This window comes from Acanthopagrus latus, chromosome 22 (assembly GCF_904848185.1).
Source record: "Acanthopagrus latus isolate v.2019 chromosome 22, fAcaLat1.1, whole genome shotgun sequence".
NCBI lineage: Eukaryota > Metazoa > Chordata > Actinopteri > Spariformes > Sparidae > Acanthopagrus > Acanthopagrus latus.
Genome location: NC_051060.1, coordinates 17,077,563 through 17,101,952, shown reverse-complemented (window position 1 = coordinate 17,101,952; position 24,390 = coordinate 17,077,563). Strand labels below are relative to the sequence as shown.

Below are 24,390 nucleotides of genomic sequence, written 5' to 3'. Positions count from 1 at the left end.
CGTACTCCCAGGTCAGTGCCTCTTCCTCCGCCTCTCTATCCGCTCGCCGAAGTCCACCGTAACCCGGCACCGTCCTTTGGCAAACTAACCGGGACTATTGATTGGGTCATGTATTACCCATGATCCTCCATATGCTGAGTGTAACACCTCTCTGTGTCCATTAACAGCCTTCTGAAGTTTCATTCATTCATTTACTCCTGGCAGCCGACCAATTGTGGGCATTGTTTGCAAGATGTATGGGGCATCTGTTGACATGGTCGTTAGTTACCATTTTGCCTGAGAGAAATAAGCTGCTGTAGTATATCACCTGGCATTCCAACACATAAATGGTTGTGTCTGTAACATAATCTATCAAACTCAGACGAGCCGGCACGCTCCATCACAGCTGATGAATCTCTTCGCAGGACGTTCAGGCGATGATGGAGGAAACACAACGCTCAGTACATCTTGTCAGACTTTTTTAGTGGTGATAATTCCCTTGATACTGCAGTTTCCTCGCCGTACATTTACTGTCATGCGAGGCTCTTTGTGTCTCTGGAAAATCTTTGATTATTTTCAGAAATGTCTTTTTTTCAGAAATCATGACCTGGTTACTCAAGATAATCTACAGACTTCGTTGAGCAGATTCATGTAGGAACCATTTTCTCTCAGTATCACCGCACAGAAGGAAGCCTGCATCTACTCAAGCCCGTGACTACCCTCGCGTCCATGAGTAGACGTAAGCTTCTGTCAGTGTGGTGAGAAGATGTGGTTGTGGTTTGGTTGCCGAAAAATAGTTCCTACATGAAACTGCTCACAATAAGGTCTTTGGATTATCTGAAGTAATCCTGTCACTATTTGGTTCATTTTGTCTTTGATTTCCAGGTTTTGTCATGTCACTTTTAATCCTTCCAGTAACTCACTTGTTCCCAGGTTTTGACTATATATTTGCTAACTGCAGCTCTCACCCTGTGTGTGTTTCATCCAGGTTGTTAACCAGAATGCCCTCTGAGGACCGACACCTGTCCTCAAGCTGTGGTTCTTACGTCAAAACCGAGCCTTCCAGTCCTTCTTCTTCACTAGTAGACACCGGCAGTCACCACAGTCCCAGCGGCAACTCCGACGCCAGCGGCGGCTACATCAACGGCAGCGGCAGACACTCACACGCCCTCGACTCTCCACCAATGTTCAACCCAGGCATGCTCGGAGGTGGCGCCGCCTGCCTAAGACGCTATGAGGAGTGCTCCGGCGGCGTGGTAGACGATTCGCCAATCAAGTGCGAGTACATGCTCAACGCCATTCCCAAGAGGCTGTGCCTGGTGTGTGGCGACATCGCCTCAGGGTACCACTACGGGGTGGCCTCCTGTGAGGCCTGCAAAGCCTTTTTCAAAAGGACGATACAAGGTATTTCCTGCTTCTTCTTACAGCTTTCACTGGCTCACCTGATCTGATCTCGCATGTCTGTACACTCTCAGGTGGTTCTATGTTGACCCTGACCCTTCATTTCAGATGACAATTGTGATTGCCAGGAAAGCATATTGACTTGATGACGTTGTTATGCGTCCCACGTGCTCCTCAGTGCTCGTATCCAAGCCTCTGCTCTTACGGGACTAATACAAGGTAGTGATTACGAGAGTCTACAGCAGGCATTAGGCCCAGACTGTAAATCTGTTCTGGGTTGTGATTTTTTTTGATGCGTCTGCATGCAAAATTGTATGTCTGGCATCAACTGTGCCATGTGTGGGAGCTGTTCCAGAATAATCACTTGGACTGATATACTGAGAGACTCAGATGCAGAATGTAGTCTGTAGACATGGAGTCAGACAGCAGGTCAAGGAGGCCTTAGCCATTTCATGTCAGGTACATTTGAGAAACTAAATGTTTTATTTTTAAACTCCTCTGGAACCCTTTTTATAGTTTTACTGTTTGTGGCAAAAACCATAGTTACTTCACGTGGTCCTCTGTGGAAAGCTTTCAGACGCTCTCTGTAATTAATGTTTGTGCTTCACTGCAGCCCAACACACTTTACAGATGTTATATCTTCCTGTTTCTGGTATCAAAGCAGTGACTTAATTGACTTGTTTCCTTTTAAGTCTAACAATTCCTGCACAGATGCTCATGGTAAACTCAGCTGTATTGACATACAAAGAAGACAGAGTCCTCTCACTGACAAGTTGATGTTTATGGAAGGTTGAGAAGCAGAAAGGATAAAACTAAAAGTTAAATTTCTTAATCCACTTTTACACCAAAATTTTTGTATAAGAAGGTTTTTTTAAATATGGATTTACTTTTACTTTAGTTTCTCTTTCAAACTCAACACAGACTGAACAGTGTGTCGTGACCTGCTTGAATTAAGACGGATGTGTATGTGTGTATTTACACGGCAACGTCCGGAAACTTCAATGTGCGTCATAGCATGCCGCCAGAAGAGGGACTGAAATTTGCATGTCCATCTGGGTGTCACGTTTCCATCACAGCTGATTAGAGTTGGAGCCAACAAATACCCCTGACTGCTGCAGAGTTACGTGGGAATGACCATTGTAGAAGTTCACATTGAAGACAAAAGCCAGATGTCAGCAAGTGTTTGTTGTGAAAAATATAGTTTAAATGCAAAATAAATATACAATAAGGCGTTTTTAGATACGTATAAATATAAAAGCAACCATTTTGTTTGAGAAACGACAGCCACAGTGTTTCTTTCTGGTTGATTCAATATTTCTGATTTCTGGTTCAAGTCAGTGTTTCATTCATTCAACATAAGATAATATTCTTCAGGTAATCCTGAAAATGTGCAAACATCAGTTCAAACATTGTTAAACAGACAGAATTCAAACTTACTTTACAATCTTAGCCACATTTTGAATACCTGTTGATGTTAAATTCTGTGTGATTTAAAGGCTGCATCCAAGTCTGACCAGTAACACAGTGAAGGCTGTTAAAAGTGTTCATGTGTGACTTTGTGCTGTCTTGCACAGATCTCCCCTCTTCTTCTTCTTCTTCCTCCTCTTGCTCTCCTTCGTGGAGGACAGGCCCATAATGAACCTAATCTGTCCGTCATTCGTCCTGAGCCGCGGGAGTTTCAGTCAATAACAATCAGTGTTGGGTGACTGTAATTAAGAACCAGGCATTTCATTGGGAGAAAGTCGAGGAAGGAGGGTGGGAGGTGTGGATCTGTTCTTTGCCCCCGGGCCCCTCCAGCCCACACCCACAAGGAGGGGTAGGAGGAGATGGGGCGCCAATTAGAAGCTCAGGCACGTGTTATCAGGGGCAATAACAGAGGAAGGGGAGAGAGAGAGAGAGAGAGAGAGAGAGATGCTGAGGAGTCCTCCAAATAAAAGGCAGAGGGACAAGGGACAGGGGGACGTGGTCATTCTCTGAAAGGAGAAGCCGCTTTAATGGAATGGTAATCAGGAAGGGGGGTCCCGGCCTCGGTAAAGGAGGAGGACAAGGAGAGGTCCAGCTTGAGTGGAGATGAGCGCGTGGATAATAGCATGGCATAACAATATATCAAAATTTAGAGGGAAAATAAGAGAGGTTAAGGAAGGATATTAGAGTGGTTGAAATGTCCTTTGAGAAATAAAGGTGGACACAGGACCTGATTAACTAAGAGGGTATGCCGACAGTGAGCTTTTAGAGGTAGGCAATTTAAGACTATTGTGGACCCCTAATGCAGCCCCCCCCCCCACACACACACACACACACACACACACACACAGAGGTTATTTTTGATCCATTCAGGTATGAAATGTTTCCTTAAATTATCATAGAAATATTAGATGAATGTGACCTTTTCTAACCTGATGAAAGTCCTCCGTGTTGTATTTTTCTTTTTTGCATTACCACTAAATATGTTCATGAATAAATGAAAGACACTCAGTAGTTTCTCTCCACAGTGAGGAGTACATTGTGATTCTGGGCACTTTGGGATCATCGTCATTGTGTGTCAGGAGTACGGTATTGTTGCACAGGATGCATTGCATTGTGGGATTGTTAGAAAACAGTTGTGTACACGCTATGGACAGAGCTCCTTTTCTATATAGCAGATACTTTTCACACTCAGAATTCAGACACTAACTCGGTGAACTTTATATAATGTAAAAGTAAGGGTGCAGAATTATATGGGCCCTTCATTGGTATCGACCCAAAATGACCTTTACTGCTGATAAGATGATGCTTTCGTTAACGTGAATGCATGCAACATGAAGCTTCAACTAAGTAGAGTCTTATTTAGCTCAGTTAATGTTTGTTTTGAAAAGGATGAATGTGATGTTCTCCTTAATAGAGCGGGGGTAAAAAATATGTGCGTATATTGGTATCAGCTTCAGCGATCGGCCAAAATCAGTTAGAAAAATCCTGCTGACTTTTTGGAATATCAGCTAATGTACAATATAGTAACTACCTCCTACTGTTACTGCAGTGTACTGTGACAAATAAGATTCATTTTTAAATATTTTCAGTTTTTAGTGTTTAAACATGCGTTACAAATTTAATAAACCATACACAAAGTATATTTTTTTTAAAAAGAACATGCACATCCCTCTTGGCCTCGTACAACAGAGCCTCGTGTCATGTGACCTCAAGAGCAGATAGAGTGGAAGGCAGGTAAGAGACGTAAAATGAGCCAGTGCCAGTAAAATGTTAATGCAGTCAAAAAATGGCTGGCATCAGAAAAGGCAAAAAAGAGAATACAAGAAAAAACTGTCAGTGCAAAAGCAAAGAACAAACCAAAATGTGACGGGGAACAAAACCTAAAACGGTGATGAAACACAAGGAGCAAACTCAAACGAACGATACACAGCTGTATGCAAGAAAAAAGGCAGGAAGAGGACAAAGAAAGGAAGTGACAAATGAGGGTGAGTTCTACAAAATAAAACAGGAAATGACTAATCAAAAACCCAAAGCATGACAGCCATCCTCCCTCAGTTTGATTAAAAGGTGTTGTACTTTTTTGTCTTGCTCGTGTGAATTTATGTTGTACGTTACATTGAGGTCCATCAGTGCACATCAAGAAGACAGTTCACATATAGTATAATACGTTCTGTATACAGTCCGTTCGTAGTATGTGTATTTCGCCTCTCAGTTTAAAAGACTCCCTGAAACCAGCAGCAGCCCGTGCCAACATCCTGGCGTGGTGCCCCAAGCCCCTCACTGTGCATGTGACCCGGCTGGCAGCGTCGATGCCAGGGATCCTGACAAATGTTGGCACCTTCTCCTTGACCAACAGGGGATTGTGAGTGTGTGTGTGTGTGTGTTGAAGGGGGGGGTTGGGGATGTAGCTCTGGCAGATCTGCTTCAGACAACACCTGGTTTGCTGTTTTTAGGTACCATTAATACATCACTGGACTTACGGGACATTGTTTAAACATTCAATCAAGGGACTTGGAAAAAGAGGATTTGTCATTGGATTCTTGGGGACACGTCAACTTCTGAGGCGACAGCGTAATGAATCCGAATAAAAAAGATGTTAAGCGGAACTTGTTGAGGAAATACGGGCAGTGGTTACATGGCAGCAGATTCAATATGTCTGCGTTTCTGGCTTTTTTTGGAGCCGAGTGATTAAATTGCATAGGAAATATTTCCATAGTGAGCCAACAACTGCCCAGACGGACTTGAATAATACATCGAGCTTTGCTACATGATATGGTGAGTCTGTTGGTTTTTTTACCGGAGAAACATTATGCAGAGCGCTCGGCTGTGCGTCCGTCTCTTAGCCCTTGTGTTGTTGAGGGAGGGCAGCTTTCCCATCATCCTTTAGGTGAAGAAGGATGGGCTGGACGGGGTCGTGCTGAGCGTTCACACAGAGGACGCTCTGCATTAATGAACCTAATTTATCTGTGAATCAGAATGGGGGTGGGACTCCGGGGCGGGGAGGTGCTTTTTACATGTCCCATCAAAATGCCACTAAAGCCTCCTCTCCTTCAGGAGTGTCACACGGGGTCACCTTGGGACAGGTGTGTTGGTGTATGTGTGTGTATATGCACACATATATGTTGTGTAGTTCACTGTTTTTCTGTGCCTGTTGTTTACCGTTTCCGACAGGGGCTCCTTTTCCATGCAGCAGTTCTGAAATTATTTTCCCTCTGTTTGTTGATGTGCATCTTTTTATGCTCAAAGAATCAATGACATGTTTTTCTGATCCTCTTCAGGGAACATTGAATACAGCTGTCCAGCCACCAACGAATGTGAGATCACCAAGAGGAGACGCAAGTCGTGCCAGGCCTGCCGCTTCATGAAATGTCTTAAAGTTGGCATGTTGAAAGAAGGTGAGGACACATTTTTATTATCAGTCTAATTTTGTCTGTTTATGTTTTTCTTATTTGTAGTTTCAACTTCAGTGCTGAAACAATTGATTTGTTGATTTAGCAAGAATGTGACATGGCAGCTATTTTGACAAAACATGTATTGTTTAGCTCAAATATCACACACAAAGTATGTTAGCTTGTCTCTGTCTTTGGATTTTAGAAGAAACAAACATTATGAACAATTCACTGTAGGAACAGTTTTCAGTGTTTAGTGACTTTTTTTTTTTTTAAGAAAATAATAGATTTTATCGGGGCGCCGCTTAGCTGGTCGTGCGACTCATGTGCTGAGGCTCTGCAGCGGACCCGGGTTCGACTCCCGGCCCGGGTCCCTTTGCTGCGTGTCACTCCCCCTCTCTTACCCTGTTTCTTATCACACTCTTCAGCTATTCTGTCAATAAAGCCAGAAAAATGCCCAAAAAAATATTTTAAAAAAAGAAATAATAGATTTTATCACTTTAACATGAATTTAGGATTCAAAAGACAAAAAGAGGTAAGGTAATCATGAAATTGCACTTCCTTTCTTCCTGCATTTTCGGGCAACAATATAATAACCAATATTAATAAACAATAATTTATAGTAAGTTAAACTTTGGTCATTAGTTATTTCACTGATAGAGCCTGACCGATAAATAGCAGTTGCTCAATATTATGACCCTGTTATTGGCCTCCCACATATATATTAGCATCTGCTTAGATGTTTGCTAATATGAAAACTCTTTTTTTAGAAGAAAAATATGCTTTTGATAATTTAGAATCATTAAATTCCCAGGAAGTTAAGGGCGTTTTGGTGAACTGATGTCATTTAAGTTTAATGTTGAACTTAATATCTGAATCAGCATCAGCCACAAAATTCAGGGTCATCCAGGCTCTATTGATAAACAATAAAATGCTTTTTTAAAGATTTATTATGTGATTGTAAGGGTTTATAAACATCACTTGCAACTTAATAACAGCATTAAATATTGTTTATAGATGACTTACACTGAATTGATTAGCTTTTTACAGCGTATTATAAACATCAGCTGCAACTTTAAAATAAACAAATGCTTAATTAATGTTATTTAAAGCATTGTCATGTTTGTTAACAGTACAATATCTTTTAACTTTAATTTAGATTATTAACTCACCATGTTTAATTCTTATATGATTGTTTTCATAAGGTGTTTCCATGAAACTTCAAAATAGTTTAAAATAATTGAGTTTTGTTTGCTGTGTTGATTAATACAACCCCAGTTAACAAATGAAGCTCTATCATTTAGTGTTATACTTATATTAAGAAATAAAAAAGTTTTGTCTCGAGCTTGAGCTCAGGAGCAAATATAAAAAAAAATTTCTTGTGCCAGCGAATCGAATACAGTTGAACAGTCTTACTGGGGGCCATAAGACTGGTCAGTAATCAGATATTAAAGCCAGCTGTGGCCTCGGGGAGACACCGGTGACATCACCCACGAGCCTTACTTACCTCTCCTCACACGGCCGAGCCGCGCGGCGTTTAACTCAGACAGCTTGAAAAAAGCTGCTGAGCTGGATGTTCCTACCAAGACCGACTGAGAAGTGTAACAGTACTCCTGAAAAGCACAGGCTGTTCCCCCAAGACTTCCCTCTCCCCTGGGCTCTGGGTGTCTCTCTCCCTCTCCCTCCCTCCCTCCCTCACCCTCTCTGTCTGTCTGTCTCCCTTCCCCTCCCCTCGCATGGCGTATTGATCCACTAAATGCTTTCCGAACATCCCACCTCACTTCCTGCATGTGTTGTTTCTCCTCCAGTGAGGGACCTTTGGGAGTACAGAGGGAAAATATAGACGATAGATTTTTTTTTTTTTGTTCAGGGAAAGAGTGAGCTTTCTTTGTTTGTTATTTTGCATTTGTGTGTTTAGATAGAATAACTGGTGCAGAGAGTCCATCTGTAAGTCATGCTTTTGTAGAGAGTATTATACTTCCATCGCTGAACTGGGACTTTTTCTCCATTTTTATATCACTTTTCTGAAACCAGTCCCCTGGAAAATGTCTTATTTTTTTAAAGAAATTTTGGTCTGTGACACCAAATATAACAAACATGAGCTTATTTTTATAATACTATAAAAATAAATATAATACATTGTTCATAAGACCACGACAAAAAAGCAGTAAAAACAAAAATAAACAGTGACTGAAACATTTTTTCATGCTGGTGAGATTTATCATATTATATATTATATTTATACTTAGAAGTCAACACTCACAGTTCAAGCAGAAGCAGTAGGTTATTGTATGAATGATTCGATGCACGCTTTATTATTGTGGCAGTATAACCTTCAAGTCTGGTGCCAGTTCTGAGGCCTGGTAATCAAAGTATTTTGAGTCATCTATTTGTTGAATTCAATGTTAATTATTTAACTGGCACACAACTGTAGATAAGACATTTTTAAACTGTGAGTCTTGGAGTTTGATACAAGACAACTACTTTAGTCACAAAACAGTTTGAGTAGAAGTACTACTGTCATACAGAACATGTGAGAAAAGAACATAGGAAACAAGGAAATATGCAGAGCTGTTTTGCAGAAAGGGACCAGTAAACAGTAACAGAAAGTTAGTCACAGTAGTTTGGATATTGATTTGACCCCCTTATCAGCCGCTGGAGCTGCAGCAGTGATTGTGACACATAGAAAAAAAAAAAAAGTTTTCCTTCTTGGAGTCATAACTAAGTACAATCTGAACACAAATTAATGATCATATTTTTTTTTTAATTTAGCATAACAAAGATACCTAGATACCTTATAATTAAAGAATTTCCTTGACAATCATCATGTTTTTTAAGTTTTCTCCAGTGTCAAAGTAGTCCAGTGATAGTTGCTTCTACATTCAAGGGTGCATTGCAATCAGGGACTGCTAATAGCTCATTCAGCATACTTTTAATGGTGCCAATTTGCTCAGGGCTCAAGGTGTGTAGGCCAACTAAGTGACTCCCATACTTCCTGTTTACATATTCATTGTAGAAAATGCTACCAACAGAAGAGACACAAAAAAAGAAGGGTTCAACACACACTTAGAGTTTTGTTGACAAATTCTAGCATCGTAGTTGTGTCTTGAATTGAACACTTACTCAAAAGGACAATACTTGACATTAACTACATTAGGACCAGCGTAAGACTCCTCTAAGTACAACATGGTATCCCAGTTTAAAGACAAATTAAAGTTCTGGAGGTCAGCCCGCAGCCGTTCGCACTGATTGTTTGATATATATCCGCACATAAAAAGGAGTGTTTAAAGAATTTGTTTATAGGCTCCACTTAGAGACACAACAGTTGTAAATATCCTAAAATAAAATCGTGGTCACACAGTTTTGTTGTGTCCTGCCAACACCAAACACGTCTCATAATAGAACCCGACAGCAGTTAACTGCAATCTGTGCTGGTAACACAAGATTGTATGTCAGGCTCTTGGTTCACTTCCACTAATACAGCTCCACTATTTACTGACGTAGCTGTGTTTGTTCCTCGCAGAATCAAGGGGCCGTCAACTGTATAGCCATTGCAACACTATTTATACTTGCACCCCACACTTGATGTCTTCATCCTGGCCCAAATATCTCACACCCGGGCTTTGACTCCCGGCCAGAAAAAACAACGTTGCTTCGGAAATAAAGCTGAAACTATTAGCGCATGCTTAGAGGAAAAACGGCAGGGTATTGTCTGTGGCGGGCCGAGCTAAGCCGATGATGTGGACGGTCAGTGTGTGTGTGTCTGTGTGTGTGTGTGAGGGGGAATTTGACGCCGTAGCCTCCACCGCCTGCCGCTCCTGAGACGCAGCATCACAGCCACCGCGACATGTGGCACAGTAGGTGATTCTCTGAAAGTAATGGCATTCAATTAAAAGGAAAAAGGACATTTAATGGTGGCGTAGTGCCGTGGCGCGGCCTCTTACAGACTTGGGGGGGCTTTGATCATAGAATCAGTGGGGGGACAGCGGCTTGCCCTACTTCATGTAATGAGATCACCGTATAACAAGTGGCCAAGGGCCGGTCATGGAAAAGGAATAATCACATAGTGTAATATCAATTCAGATGTCCTCTATTCCACATTAGCATACACATATTGACCAATATATTAACATTTGAGAGTATTTCCTCATAAATCGAACAATGTATAAACTCCTCTCCTCCGCTCTTGTCACCGCGCGGCAGTATCATAAGAAATGCCTCACACTGCGGAGAACTTATGTGATCAGTCGTTCTAAAATTGTCTTAATATTTCCACCAGGACCCTCTAAGCTCCTCTCTAAGCATGCCATCCTGAATTATAAAGTGCCAGCTGCTGCGGTTATAGACCAGCACCATTGGTGGGCAGGGGAGACCCCTCCTCCCTGTAACACCTGCCGCTAATCAGCTGACTTCAGTTCTCAAAACCCTGTTCAGTGGCTTCAGGTGTGTTTGGACTCCAGTGGAGGTCGATATAACTCTTTCTCTCTCTCACTGTTGACGATGCACAGAGCTTTCTGGTCTGAAAAGTGAAGCCAGTTTGAAAAGTGTCCATTAAACCTGCATTCTTTCTCCACTGGTTTCAAAAAGAAGTCAGATTGTATGTAAGATTATGAGAAAATGAGCCTACTTCTCACCTATTTTATTCCTTTAGTAGTCAGTCACCAAATGAGTCTCAATCCGTAGTGTGGGGTCTTCTTTAACACAGCATGATGTTCTTGTTGTAAAATTATGGCCTCATGAGGATTAAAATAGACGATAAAGCAGGGTTTGCTTTTGGATGTGGCTTCCTTGCGATAGCACGGAATGTTGGGCTCTGATTGTGATCCAGTCGCAATATCTCTGGCTAAAAAAAAAACAAGATGGCTACAGTCACAATACTAAACTCGTTCTACGAGACACATGAGAAACAAAATATGTCTGTAAGATCACTAAACGTTTCACAATTTATCCTCATATGCTTCATATTAGAGTGTGAGTGACCAGTTTTTGTGATGAGAATTTTAATTTTATATCTTGTGTCTGAGAGGAAAATTTAAGAGACTGATGGGAAAAAAATAGTGTTGATGACAGGCTTCTTTCTAGATGTGGCTTCACTGGTGTGCCACAGCAGAGCGCCTGCACGAGCTGGGTGGAAGGTAGAGGCAGGCGGCTGTTTGAGGAAACCACTGACCCCTTAAATGTCCAGCTGAGGCTGATAAAAGGTCACAGGTCCAATGGAAAAACTCTCACGTAATTACAACTCGCGGAAGGTATGGTGTCAGTGCCTACTGCCAGGATTCAGTGCCCGCAGCTAATAGCGGTGCTAATATCTCCATAGCATTACTGTATGGTGTTAAATGATGCAGGAATTTTCTGGACCAAATTAGCATTCTTTCACTGTGTGGTTTGAGTCATTTTTGTTATATTTAGCCCAAGAAGAAAGATTTATTTTAAGAATTTCGTAGTTTTATCGCTGTGGGAAAATACGCATTGGTTCTTTGATCAGGTAATCACATCGTCATGTTGGCAAATTAGCATGTTTATAAAAACATGTCCCGTTGAAACAGCAACACACAACCTCTGTTTGCCCACTGAATCTCTGTCACTTTTACAATTTCAATAAAGGACACTTCAGCCTTTTTGCTCCTCTGAAGTCGATGCTTGCTGGTTTTAGTGTTTGCTCAGTGTTTCTGCGGCGTATTCTTTGCTTGTGGGGATTTTCTGACTCTGCTGTAATGTGGTGGATGAACACAAGCTGCCAGACTATTTTGGCAACCTACACCGCTGTCTCGCCCTCGGCCGACCACAGATAGGGATCAGCAGTCTTTCCTGAGTGAACGTGGCTACCGGGGTAACGTTACAGCCTTATTTTCCTCCAGCCACATACACAAAAGATTAGTAAAGCCATATCCAATATCACAGACTGTCAGGTCCCTTTCCAATCAATAGGCTTGGATCAGAAACCAATCCATACACTAAGATTACATCATCAAAATAAAGCAAAAGTCTGTACAGTATGGGTGCTTTTGAAGTATTAGGCGGTACATTTAAGCAGCATGTGTCTAAAGGCAGATACAGTTTGGCAGGCATATATATTACAAATTCAATTTTTAGACATTTATTTTATATGTATCCACTACTTAATTCAAATATTTAGCTGCTTTCATGAACTCAAGACTTTTGTAAAGGCCCAAAACAATTTTGCCCACATGAGTAAACTCATATTTACTTTAATTATGAGAATTTTTAACAATCAGACTCAACCTCTTCAGCATTAGGGTCAAATAACCTTCACGCACATTTACAGAGAGCTGTGATTTTTCTGCATATTTTGATGTCTAACACAAGGGCTTCATGTTAAATGCAAGTATCTAAATGCGCTGATAACTCTAAAAGTGTTAGGACAGAATGCCCTCTGACCCCTTCGCCTCTTCATTTGTACTTGTAGCGCAAACTTGTCTGTCTAACGGCACATGTACGGGGCCTTGTTTGCGTTTTGGGGTGTCAGATGTAGCTGGCAGACTGCAGCTGAGAGTCAGCGCCCACCCAGAGGCTCTGCGCTGGCCTGTCCTCACTGTCTGGCAGGTGATAGATCAGACACGGAGGCTAACACGTGTTCCTCTGAAGACAGGGATTTAGCGAAGCGCTGACCTCTTTGCAACCCTCCGATACACACACACAACATGCATTCATGTACACACATGCCAAATGTATATCACCCCCCTGACAAGTGACATGGAATCGGACCTTGAGGAGCATGTTCCCCACTGCTGGCTCCGTCTCCGTCTACTGTATGTCTTTGTCTCTTTCCGTCGCTCCGACAATTTGTGTGAACCCCACAAACCGAACGTCTGCTGCATCAATACACCAGGGATCCTGAATCGACCCGGGCATCTCCAGCCGTGCAGATGTTTTCGATTACAGGCACATTTGTGGTCAGTGTGGCTCAGTAATTCACAGTAATACCCCTTGTGGACACGCCGGCTCAGATTTATGAAAAGTGTAAAACATGATAAAGAGAGCGACGCCAGTGTGCGCAGTTATGGGAGAACAACTCCAGTTTTGTCTTGTCAGCCCGTCGGGGGTTAGAGCAGGTGGGACGCCATCCTGAAACAGACCCCCCCCTCCTTCCTCCAGTCACCCTCTGTCTATCCCTCTCTCTCTGTGCAGCCCACCCAGATTCTGCACAATCAAACACAAGCTATCCAATGCCTTTAGCTCTTTTGCAGGCTCGGCCCTCAGAAGTAGCTCTGGAAGGACAAGGTCCCTGCGCCTTGTAAAGGGCGAGCGAGCGTGTAGGAGGGGGGGCGCACGCTGCATCCCTCTGATTTTTCCCAGCTAAAATAGGGAGCTCCTAATCTCCCTTTGGCAGCGTTAGCCGGCCAGCCAATTCTGACACATTCTCTAGAAAGAAGCGCCTCTGACAGGTGAGGGGGCTGAAAATAGTTGCGTGGGATACACGCACATACACACGCACATGTTCATATGGTCACACACAAACTCGATGTACATGTGATTAAATCTGTTCCTTATGGGTTCGACTGCATAGAATGAATAAATCTGTTTGGCTTGGGAACTTTTTTTTGTTATTTTATTTTTTATTGTTATTCCTATTTTTTTTTTCTTGACTGTTTTTATTCTTTAAGCACAATTTATTAGATATCCTTCTTTTCGCTTAAAGGGGCGCTATGTAGTTTTTGGAGAAGATCATAATTACAGTATTAATGAAGTAATAATACAAACCCAGAAATATTTATCTTTTCCATAACTGAACAGAAAAGCTCTTCTCAGAGGAAAATAACATCCCCAGAACACTATCTGAAGATAGAAAGGTGGCAGGGTCTGCCACATATAAACAAAGTATAACAGTATGAAACTGTGTTGTCCTTTAAGATCAGTTTGTTTCTTTAGGCTTGAATGAAGCTCTTTTAATTTTTCAATGAAAAGTTTCATTTACACAGTGTGCAGACTGGTATCCGCTGAGGACACGGGAGTCAGGTTGCCTGTACTTCAGCTGAGAATCGGAGTGTTTTAACATCAGTGTGGAGACACATGCTATAACTTAAACAAAAATGAATATATGGTTGGTATTTTATTGGATTATTGCAGCATCTTTTGTGCCAATATTTGTAGGCCAACCTAAAGATAAATAAATACAAGTTTCATAGAATTTAATAGTTCCAGAATTTAGCTGTATGAAGAAGAAAACTTGTAGGTCTTTTTTTTAAAGAAATAAATAAAATGACAAATGCTAATTTATTACAACATTGTGTTTGTGGGACTTGATTAAAAAATCCATCGCTACAAACCTTGCCTGTATAATTTTTAAATTGTCTTCTTTTATATGGACATAAAAAAGAGGATTTGCAATTACTTTGTTAAAATGAACAGTGATCCAAATAAAAGAAAAATGCATAAAAGAAAAAAAATAAATCCACATGACACGATGCACACACAGCGGCAGCCACATAAAGGGGAAACCACCGCCGCTTCAATCAGGAATGTGCTTTAAGGTTGCGCAAGTCAATAAAGATATTGAATGTGAAAGGGAAGCCGGGGTCAGGTGGCCGTAAAGATTGCTCCTATACAAACATGCCTCATCGTCTTTCCATATATATGTACACACACAGCCACAGCCACACACATACACACACATTCAAGAATGAACTGTCAGCCAGTATCTTTGTGTCTCAGGCCGCTTCTCTCATAGTTATGAGCGTACAGTACTGTGCTGTGTGATCTTACCGAGAACATTCAGCACGCAAATTTCTACCACCACCCATTCCCCACCCTCCTTTACCCCCTGCATCCATATTCTGCCTGCCACGCATTACGAACAGCCAGCACCCGTAAAAAAAAAAAAAAAAGAAATGGATCTGAATGCTTTTAAGATGATCCGTGCAGCCGCCCGAGCCCCATGTCACCCTCACTACCAGAGACACAAGCTTGAACCCGATTGTCTTGAAGCACGGAGGCCACTGTGGTTTTGGGCCTGAGGTGTGGAATGTGGTGCTGACGATGACACGAACCACCACCACCCACCCACCCCACCACCCTCCACAAGGGGCCTCATCCAGCTGTCTTGTTGTGGTCAGATTCTCGGTACTGTAGCCGTATCACATGGGGAGGAGATAATCCCGCACTGGTCGGATCAGGCGCTGGCCGGGACGGGCAGGGCTGTCAGGGAAGAGATGTACACCCGATGCTGAAAGGGAGCGAAAGAGAGAAAGGGCGAAACAGAGATCTTGCAGAAAACTGATACATTCACCCAAAAAAAAAAAAAAAAATCAGCAGCTTGTTCTGTCTTACTTCCCTCCCAACCCTCTTTTTTTTTCTTCCTCTCCTCTGTCACTCTCTCTGCACTCTGTGCTTCGGGGTCTCAGGCTGTTTGCAGCGCCGCTAAGCTGTAAACTGAAACTGGTTAGCGCTGAGCTCTTAATTCTTGTCAGCGTCTATTAATTATGGGCCAGTTGGATGTTCCAGTTCAAACAGCCCCCGCGGATCTTGGAATTCTAACTCCGGCTGTTTCGTCACTTGTCGCTTGTTGCAGCCACATGACCCTGCAGCAGGGGAAACCAGTGTGTGTGTGTGTGTGAGGATTTGTTGGTAGATGTCAGGGACATCACCAGCAACAATTTGCAATCTGACAAGTTTTATATGTTACAGTAAATTTAGTGTATGCACCTGCTTAATATGTTCCTGCAGCATATTCTCTCATTGTTGTGAAAGCCTTGACTAACCGCATATCCCTTTATTTGGCCTATGTGTGTCATTAGATAGAGAGAAGCGATTGGATTGATTTAATATCTGGAGTACATGCACACAGTTTCCCCGAAGCACAATTTATAATTTTAAATTTACCTTAACCAAGAGTAATGGTACGAACAACTACTAAAGCTCCATCTATCGCAAAAACCCAGCTCCTAGCTGCCTTAACTGACTAATTAAAACCGCATCCACATGTGTTCAAAGAGCAAGAAGTCTATTTGCGAGGCTTATTGATTACTTTAAGGCGTACAAATGGAAAGCTGTGTTCGGAGAGGGGCTCTCGATTTAGCTTCAATCTGCCAGGCATAAAATGATCTCACTGTGTTTGCTGGGAAGAATGAGCTCCCTCTGGGCACGGTGGGTAATTAGGTTAGTGGATAGTCGGTGTCAGGAAATTGAAAGACCATCCTAATCGGATTCTTTTGTTTCCAGGGGAATCAAAGGAATTTATATGAGTCACTGGGAAATCTCACACGACTCAATTCCACTTGACCATGTAAAATCTGTTTGCTCTGCCTCGGCGCTCAAACAACTTTTAATACGAGGGTGTAAATCCAGCACATAAGGTGCGTCCGACGCGGCCAGTGTCCTCTAAGACGGCTTTCAAGATAATCCCAGATATGTCCGTTTGTATACTAACTAGATACTTACTCTCTTACATCTGTAGCAAGGCGGTATTGAACAGACGCTCTTTTGCTTAAAAGGTCAAAACGAAAAGGAAACTCAGCAGCCCCAGTTATGATATATGCCCTTTATAATGACTAATACAGAGGTAAATTACAGTGATATTTTAAAGAATACTTTAATGTGCTTGGTATATTAGATAGGAATACACTGTACCAGTATGTTTGGAGAAAACATTGTATGATACTGGTGAAAAACTCATCAGTTTTATTTTTACTTGATATATCACAATGAATGTTGAGATTCATGATTCAGCAAAATATATATAAAGAGGCTTTTATTATTAATTAGTTGTAGCTATATTAGAACATTTGATGGCATAAAACTGTACATGTCTCATTTGATCTAAATCTAAATATATCAGCAAACTTTTTAAAACAAAACACAAGGTATACGTTAAAAGTATTTTTCAAAAAATACAAGAATATAAGAAACAATAAAAGCAACAATGTACATCATGCAAATACATAGTCTCATATCAGTTTAATGCCCAGTGTCACTGAATCTGTGCAAGATTATATGAGGGCTCTTTTCCTCAGATTCATTCTATTTTATTCTATTTTGCCAAATAATCCACATCCTTCCCTCGGTTTAGCTGCCGTTACTAAATGTATGATTTAATTTTTTTGCAGGTGTGCGTCTGGACCGGGTGAGAGGGGGGAGACAGAAGTACAAACGGAGGTTGGACGCAGAGAACAGCGCCTACCTCGGCCTCACCATCCCCCCTCCTGCCAAGAAGCCATGTGAGTCCCACAGATGGATTTCCGAGTTACAGAAAGGCTGAATTTTTCTTTTTAAACCAAAGCAGCAACGTCTCGCCTTGAGATCTATATAGAAATATTTTTGGACTTGGAAGAATAGAAGCAAAGTCATTTTGCAAAATATGTCGCTGAGGAAAATGTGCACAATCTTGCAGCTGTGTAAAGTAAATAGATTTTACTCTCATGAGGGGAAAAGAATTAAAATATGTTATTTATTCATCTATTTGTCATAATTTAGGCACTAACCAGCCTACGTTTTTGTTATTTCCTTCTGTATCTGTATATGCTGTCACCTTAAAATGAACTCACATTGCATTTCTCTCTCTCCATCTCCGCATCCGTCCTTTCCTCCTTCCAGTGACGAAGATCGTTTCCCATCTGTTGGTGGTGGAGCCAGAGAAGATCTATGCCATGCCTGACCCCACCATGCCCGACGGAGACATCAAGGCCCTGACCACGCTGTGCGACTTGGCCGACCGCGAACTCGTTGTCATCATCGGCTGGGCAAAACATATCCCAGGTAGAGAGACAGGACTGCTAATTAATGACTGTGTTGCTTTGGAGATGGTTTTTGGAACCTCTTAATTTGGCAGTTTAACAACTTCACATAAAGAGGATTTTCTGACCAGTTGTTTTGGTTCATAAATTGCAAAGAAATAGACATATGTAATGTAGTAATTTCTGAGTTTTAATCGCTGGAATCATGAAATCCAAATTCACACGTCTTCTGTTGTTGGTAAAGCAGCGAAGTAAGCCCACATTGCTACTTTAATTTTCTGAAACGAATACAGTGTGAGATTACTGAAGTAGTTCACTGACTGTTGCACGCACATAAACACCCCCCTGACACACACACACACACACACACACACACACACACACACACACAGGATAATTAACATCTGCTACTCATCTGCACCTAAGGGAGAAGCTAGTCCCATATTCTAAAATCTAATCAATAAAGAGCAGCTGAAACCTTTGATTTGACTGGGTAGGGTGGGAGAGTCTGGGGGGGAGGGGGGAAGGATCCGCCCCTATGTCAATGTATTCCATTTCAATCCCAGACTTAAGGAAAGCAATCCTCTTACTTACTTAAGGATACTACACAGGGCCTATTGTGAAATTGATTTATTTAGGCAAATACTGATGGATGCCCCTCCCCGGTCCTTGTTGACGAATTCTTAAATAAGACTTGTTATGCAAATGTTCTCAGATCTTCTTTTTCTTTTCGTCTCTATCAGTTGAAACAGACACAATGCATTTAAAGGCAGCGCAGGCTGATTGATCAAATCAAGTGTTGTGCAATTTTTGTACATACTACTTCACAAATGGCCAATTCAGCTTAATTCAACATTTATTTTTATTGCAGTGTAGCGGGGCAACAATCAATAAACTGCTAGTTATTTTGTCAATTGATCCATTAAATGATGATCACAGTTTCTCTGAGCACAAGATAACGTCTTTAAATGTCTTGTTGAGCTTAGTTAGTTAGCCAATTGTCCCTGATCACATGCTCAGTCTTTGATACGGAAAGAATAAGGTTCCTACATGACACTGCTCATGATAAGGTCTGTAGATTATCTTGAGAATGGGGCTCATGATTTCTGCAAAGAAATTATCTAGATGGATAAATAGTGTGCAGTTTTTGAAGGTGTGCTGACACCAAACCTGCCCTCGAAATGACAGAGAATTGACTTTAAAAACAGATATTAGCTGTGTGGTCTGATTAGGAGTCTTGGCTTTGTTTGAATATCAGTGAACAGTACGAGGTGAAGGTGCTGCGTCGGGAAAATGCTTTAACGGGGACAATAGGATCTTCACTCACCTGCTGTTTTGAAAAAGAGGCCAAATAGGGTACCTGCAATCAAATTATTCATTTTAATGATAGCTGCAGGGCTACAGCAACCAATTCAAGACATTTACACCTCAGTCTCTGCTACATTCTCCATGTCTAACTATTGATCTTGTGTGCCACGAAGATCTAAATCCAGACCTGACAGAGTTATTAAAGGGGCATGTGACACTCTGGGGACATTTTACCCGGGGCCACTGGGTCAGGGTGTCACCGAGTAACGATTAAGACAAAAGGGGTCCCTACAGTTTAACAGTCCACTCCCACCATTACACTCATAGCCCACTGAGCAAATGGCCTTAACGATGAGGTAATAAGAGTCATTACTGCAGATCGCTCCATTAATGTAAAAGTCCTTCAGCATGCACATGTGGAGACCGAGGAAACATGTAACACTGGATAGATTCTTCTGTTTGAGGGCTTAAATATTTGTGGTGAACAGCTGGACTAGTTGATATGCAAAAGTTTGTCTTTTCTTTAGCAGACATTTATACTAAATATATATCAGAGGCTCTCAAAACAAAACACGTTTTGTCTTCAAGAGCACGACCAGTGGAGACATGGTGTTTCCTGTGTTTGTAGCGAGAATGACTGTAACTCATCACTGCAGGCAGCCACTGATTGGATGTTACACACACTGTCACAAAAAATGGAAACAGAATCATGCCGCGGGTGTCAGGAGGTCAGAGGTGGCCACTAATTTGTGCAGCTGTTAACACACACACACCATCTCAGACATGTAAGTGCACACAACATGTGTTGATTTATATTCCAGGCAACAGCGTTCAGCGCCCTCTGGTATTTAACTCAGTTTTCTTCCCTTTCCTCTCTTCTTTCCCACACACACACACACACGCACACACACACACACACACACACACACACACACACACACACACACACACACACACAATCTCTCTTTCTCTCAACCATCATATCTTTCACACACACTCTCTGGCTTCCTTGTTCTCTTGCTCCCCTGGCTCTCCCCCTCCTCCTGCTCCTCCTGCTCATATAGGGCCCTCTAGTCTCATTATTACCTCTGTCTTTTTATTAGGCCCATTAGGGCTCTTAGGAGGCCTGTAATGATACTAAATGAATAGAGAGTGAACTGCTGTCTGTTTTAGACCTAGCTCTCAATGACAGCTTCAAGCTTCACTGCCAACCACTCAGTCTCCCATGTACTGAATAGGGATTCAATTACTTATCTGATTGGTACCTGTACTGTACTGTTGCACAGCCAGAGAGCTTTGCTTTTCTGAAAAACATTCACAAAAGTCCCACGGTGTGTTATAAATCAAACGGTAGCCTACAGTCGTTCAGCATGGCTGCCAACATCAGGGGGTGTTACATGTAGATGTACAGTCTACATGTAGATTTACAGTCTTAGTGAGGAGGATTTAGTTTCAAATTCACCATCCTCCTATTATGTGTTACAAAGGTGGAAGATGGACTCCAACACTGGAGCCCAGTGATTGTATCTTGAGTCCCACATGTGGTTTGGTTTCAGCAACAAAAACACTTTTGTTAAGGAATTGAAGATTGTGCTGTCAGTTAAATGTCAATTAACCTGAGTCATGCTGCACATATTTAACCAAGACCAGTCTCTTTACCTTACTGTACCCAGTGGCTAAGAGTGACTCATTATAAAGATGATACTAAAAAGTTCTTTAAAAGATGTTTATCATGCTTTAGTTGTCATACCAGGTCAGTAAGCTTTCCGCTAATACATTCAGCATCAACTTTTTTCCTTGTGTATCCTGCTGAGAATTACTTCTGTATGAAGGCAATTTTTTAGAAAAAAAAAACAACTTTTTTTTTAACTGGAAAAAAACATGCCAGCATAAGACGGTGGCTAAATTCTGTCATTACGGAGAAAAAACAGGTAAACTAGTTTGGCTAAAAGGTAACTAGCCTAGCATAGCATAGAAGCATCCACCATCTCAAGTTCTGACTCTAGAGACACACAACTGTATGTGTTTAACTCAGCTGTATATCACATATTTAAATGTATTGAACAGTTGTTTGTTTTATGCACTGTGAAATATATTTTATTTTCTTGGACATACATGTTCACAGTGGCGGGTGTAGTAGAAAGATAGAAAGCTGTTCCTTTGTCAAAAAAGGCAGAGGGCTGTATCTGCCTTTTTTTGGCATCCTGCTGTAAGACTTTTAAAGGTATAACATGGAGGCATTACAACCTTTCTATATATTACGCAGTTTGCATCACAGCCTATAAACTTTAAACTCTTTTACTCGATTTCTCATCCAGCCTTCAAAGGGCCGAACAGTATATAATAATTAATTTTTATTTATAGCGCAGTGGAAGACTGTGCTATCCCCTCTCTCCATTCGTGCCTTTATGTCATCACAAGGGGAGAACACTGCAGAGACACAGACAAACACATTCCCAAGTTTGCTCAATATTGTGTCATGTTTGGTCAAACGGCAGTAAATCACTAGAGTGACATATTGATATTTCATCAGGGGGAATCACCCTCCACAGCGAAACTTAACTCAGGCACCTCCGGGCGACGCACCTGAAGCTCCGGGGCGACCCCTGGGGAGCCAAGAAGTCACTCCAACGCTTGAGTAAATTGAGTGGAAGGAAAAAAACATGCTAGGGGAAAAAAAAAAAAAAAAAAAAAGATGATGAAGTAAATGAGGAGATGGGTGAGGAATCTTGAGTAGAGAAAAGGAGAACTGAAAACAGAAAATTGAGTGTGTAACAAAAGAAATGGTGCCCCCCGCATGAAATATGAAACTGATTTATTAACAATAAGATTTATTTGGACTAAGCTTTTTTTAACGTATTTTGGCTTTTCCTAGACCCTATGTTACATTTGAGAACAGACATCGATCGTCCCTTGTTATTCTAAATACACCTCACAGGATTGAAGCCATTAATTGTCTTTTAACGAGTCTTGGAGAGTAAATTCACGAGTTCCTTACGCAGCCTTGAGTATCTACATTCAGTGATTCCGCAGCCCCTCCACCACCCCCCCCACCCCCAACTAAACGTGTACCGGATGTCCTCCATCAGCTGTCTGTTTGTCAGATCTGAGGCTTGGATCGATCCCCCTTTCGCATTTGGTGGACTGATTACAATCTACTAATCAATGACACCCCCAGCACTCTTTTCTCTCTCCCTCATTCTCTCTCTCTCTCCCCGTCGTTTCTCTATTTGCTTGATAAGAACCATCAGGAGGACCCCTTTTAAGTCAACCTGCCCCATTCCCCGTCCATACAACCTCAGATTTAAGTAAGCAGAGTGGTGGGTTCAAGGCCCGGGTCAATAATCCCAATCACCTTCCCATTCACTATAGAGTGCTGAGCGGTATTGTGGCACTTGAGGTCTTTTCAGATGTCCGTCTGTTTGATGTGGTGTGTGTATGTGGGTGTGTGTGTGTGTGTGTGTGTGTGTGCGTGTGTGTTTGTGAATGTTAGACACGAGAGTTGATGGGACGACCTCCACGTCCTGGATGAATTGTTAACTCGAGTTCAGAAGGTTGAGCGAGAGACAAAAGAGTCAGGAAGGTGTTTATCAGGTGTAATAAATGTGTGTTTTTGTTTCGTCTTGGACTGAAGATCTTTCCCATCATTGAACCATTATGTCACCTGTATTACTGTTAAGTACAATATTTAAGTACGACTGATGCACTTTTATTTATCCTACTTTTACTACACTACAGTTATTTGACTGTTTTAGTTGCAAAATACATTAAGTACGAACACTCCCCTGGTGCCCCGAATTCCCAGTCTGGGCCAATAGCTGGAATGCTAACTGAGCTAAGTAGCTATAGCTAGTATGAATAAAACCAGTAGCTAATACTTACATAATGCACATACCTTTGTACTTCAGTAACGTTGTCGTGTGGCTATAAAAGAAAATTTAATTATTATAAATTTTAAAAAATGTGCATAACATTACAACAAATATGTTTTCCAAGGTCACTGAGCAAACTCTTCCACTGATGCACTTGTCCAATACACTCAGCCTTAATTTTCCTAATTATAAATGCAGGATTGGCTCTTGGAAATGTACATGATTGATTGACTAACTTCAGATGAAGTAAATAACCTGATGAAAGCATAGAAATGTTTGAGGAATGAAGTCTACTGTAACTGGATGGTGAGTTTTTTCAACTTATTTAAGATTGATGAAAAACTGAAAAATCCACAATTCATTTTCAATAAAAGATTATTTGTTTTGTATTCTTTCTTCTTCACCATGACAAGAGCTGGTTAGGTTTACGAGTGGATTTGTCCTCACTAATCGGTCTCTCATGCGCTCATGTACTTGGCTGCAGAAGGTCTGACTGTCGACGGTTGATGGTTGGAGCAGCCCTGGCTCATGTTTCAAAGGCCTCTACACTTGACTGATTTATATTCTTCTCTTAAGCCACCGCATACAGCCATCGGCCTGTGTTTCATGTTGGACTTCTCTGGGGATTATGCAGCGTTATATACAGTACACAGCCCATAAAACATACGGATATACTTGAGACGGCCAATTACAGAGCAGTGAGGTTAATGGGTCGGTCTCATGACTTGTCATGTGGTTATGAAGTGTGTGTGTGCCGAGCAGTACCTGGAAAGAAAATCCCCAAAAACTAACATTTACATTTGAATTCTGCAGGTTTTTCCACTCTCTCGCTGGCAGACCAGATGAGTTTACTGCAGAGTGCCTGGATGGAGATACTGGTGCTGAGCATCGTGTTTCGCTCGCTGCCCTGCGAGGACGAGATTGTGTACGCAGAGGACTACGTGGTGGATGAGGAGCAGGCGAGGATCTCGGGCCTGCTGGACCTGCACGTCGCCATCCTGCCGCTGGTGCGGCGCTACAAGAAGCTGCGCATGGAGAAGGAGGAGTTTGTTTCGCTCAAAGCCATCGCCCTCGCCAACTCAGGTACGGTTTACCTCTTCAATCCCACTTCATGGAGTCTTGAATATCATTCACTCTATGACATATAATACAGCATCAATGAAAGCTGAAACAAGATGATATAGACTAAAGAAATCCACAAAGAACTTGCTTGAGATAATTTTTGCCTTTTGTTAAAGAGAGAGTTAAGAGTTAATGTGCTTCAACATTTGCGAATACATTCTG

At 41.8% G+C, this 24,390-nt stretch overlaps 1 protein-coding gene across 8 annotated transcripts in view; it reads left to right on the top strand.

Moving 5' to 3' along the window:
• LOC119012713 (estrogen-related receptor gamma-like) overlaps window positions 1-24,390 on the top strand; it is an 86,763-nt gene that overhangs the window by 58,804 nt on the left and 3,569 nt on the right. For 7 of the 8 annotated variants that reach the window (XM_037086761.1, XM_037086760.1, XM_037086757.1 and 4 more), the window contains 5 exons: window positions 968-1,383; window positions 6,126-6,242; window positions 17,300-17,410; window positions 17,787-17,948; window positions 23,920-24,189. In XM_037086761.1, the coding sequence (XP_036942656.1) occupies window positions 968-1,383; window positions 6,126-6,242; window positions 17,300-17,410; window positions 17,787-17,948; window positions 23,920-24,189 (1,076 nt within the window). Of the gene's footprint in view, window positions 1-967; window positions 1,384-5,926; window positions 5,931-6,125; window positions 6,243-17,299; window positions 17,411-17,786; window positions 17,949-23,919; window positions 24,190-24,390 lie in introns of those variants that run through there. The other variant, XM_037086764.1, reaches the window with a different exon arrangement.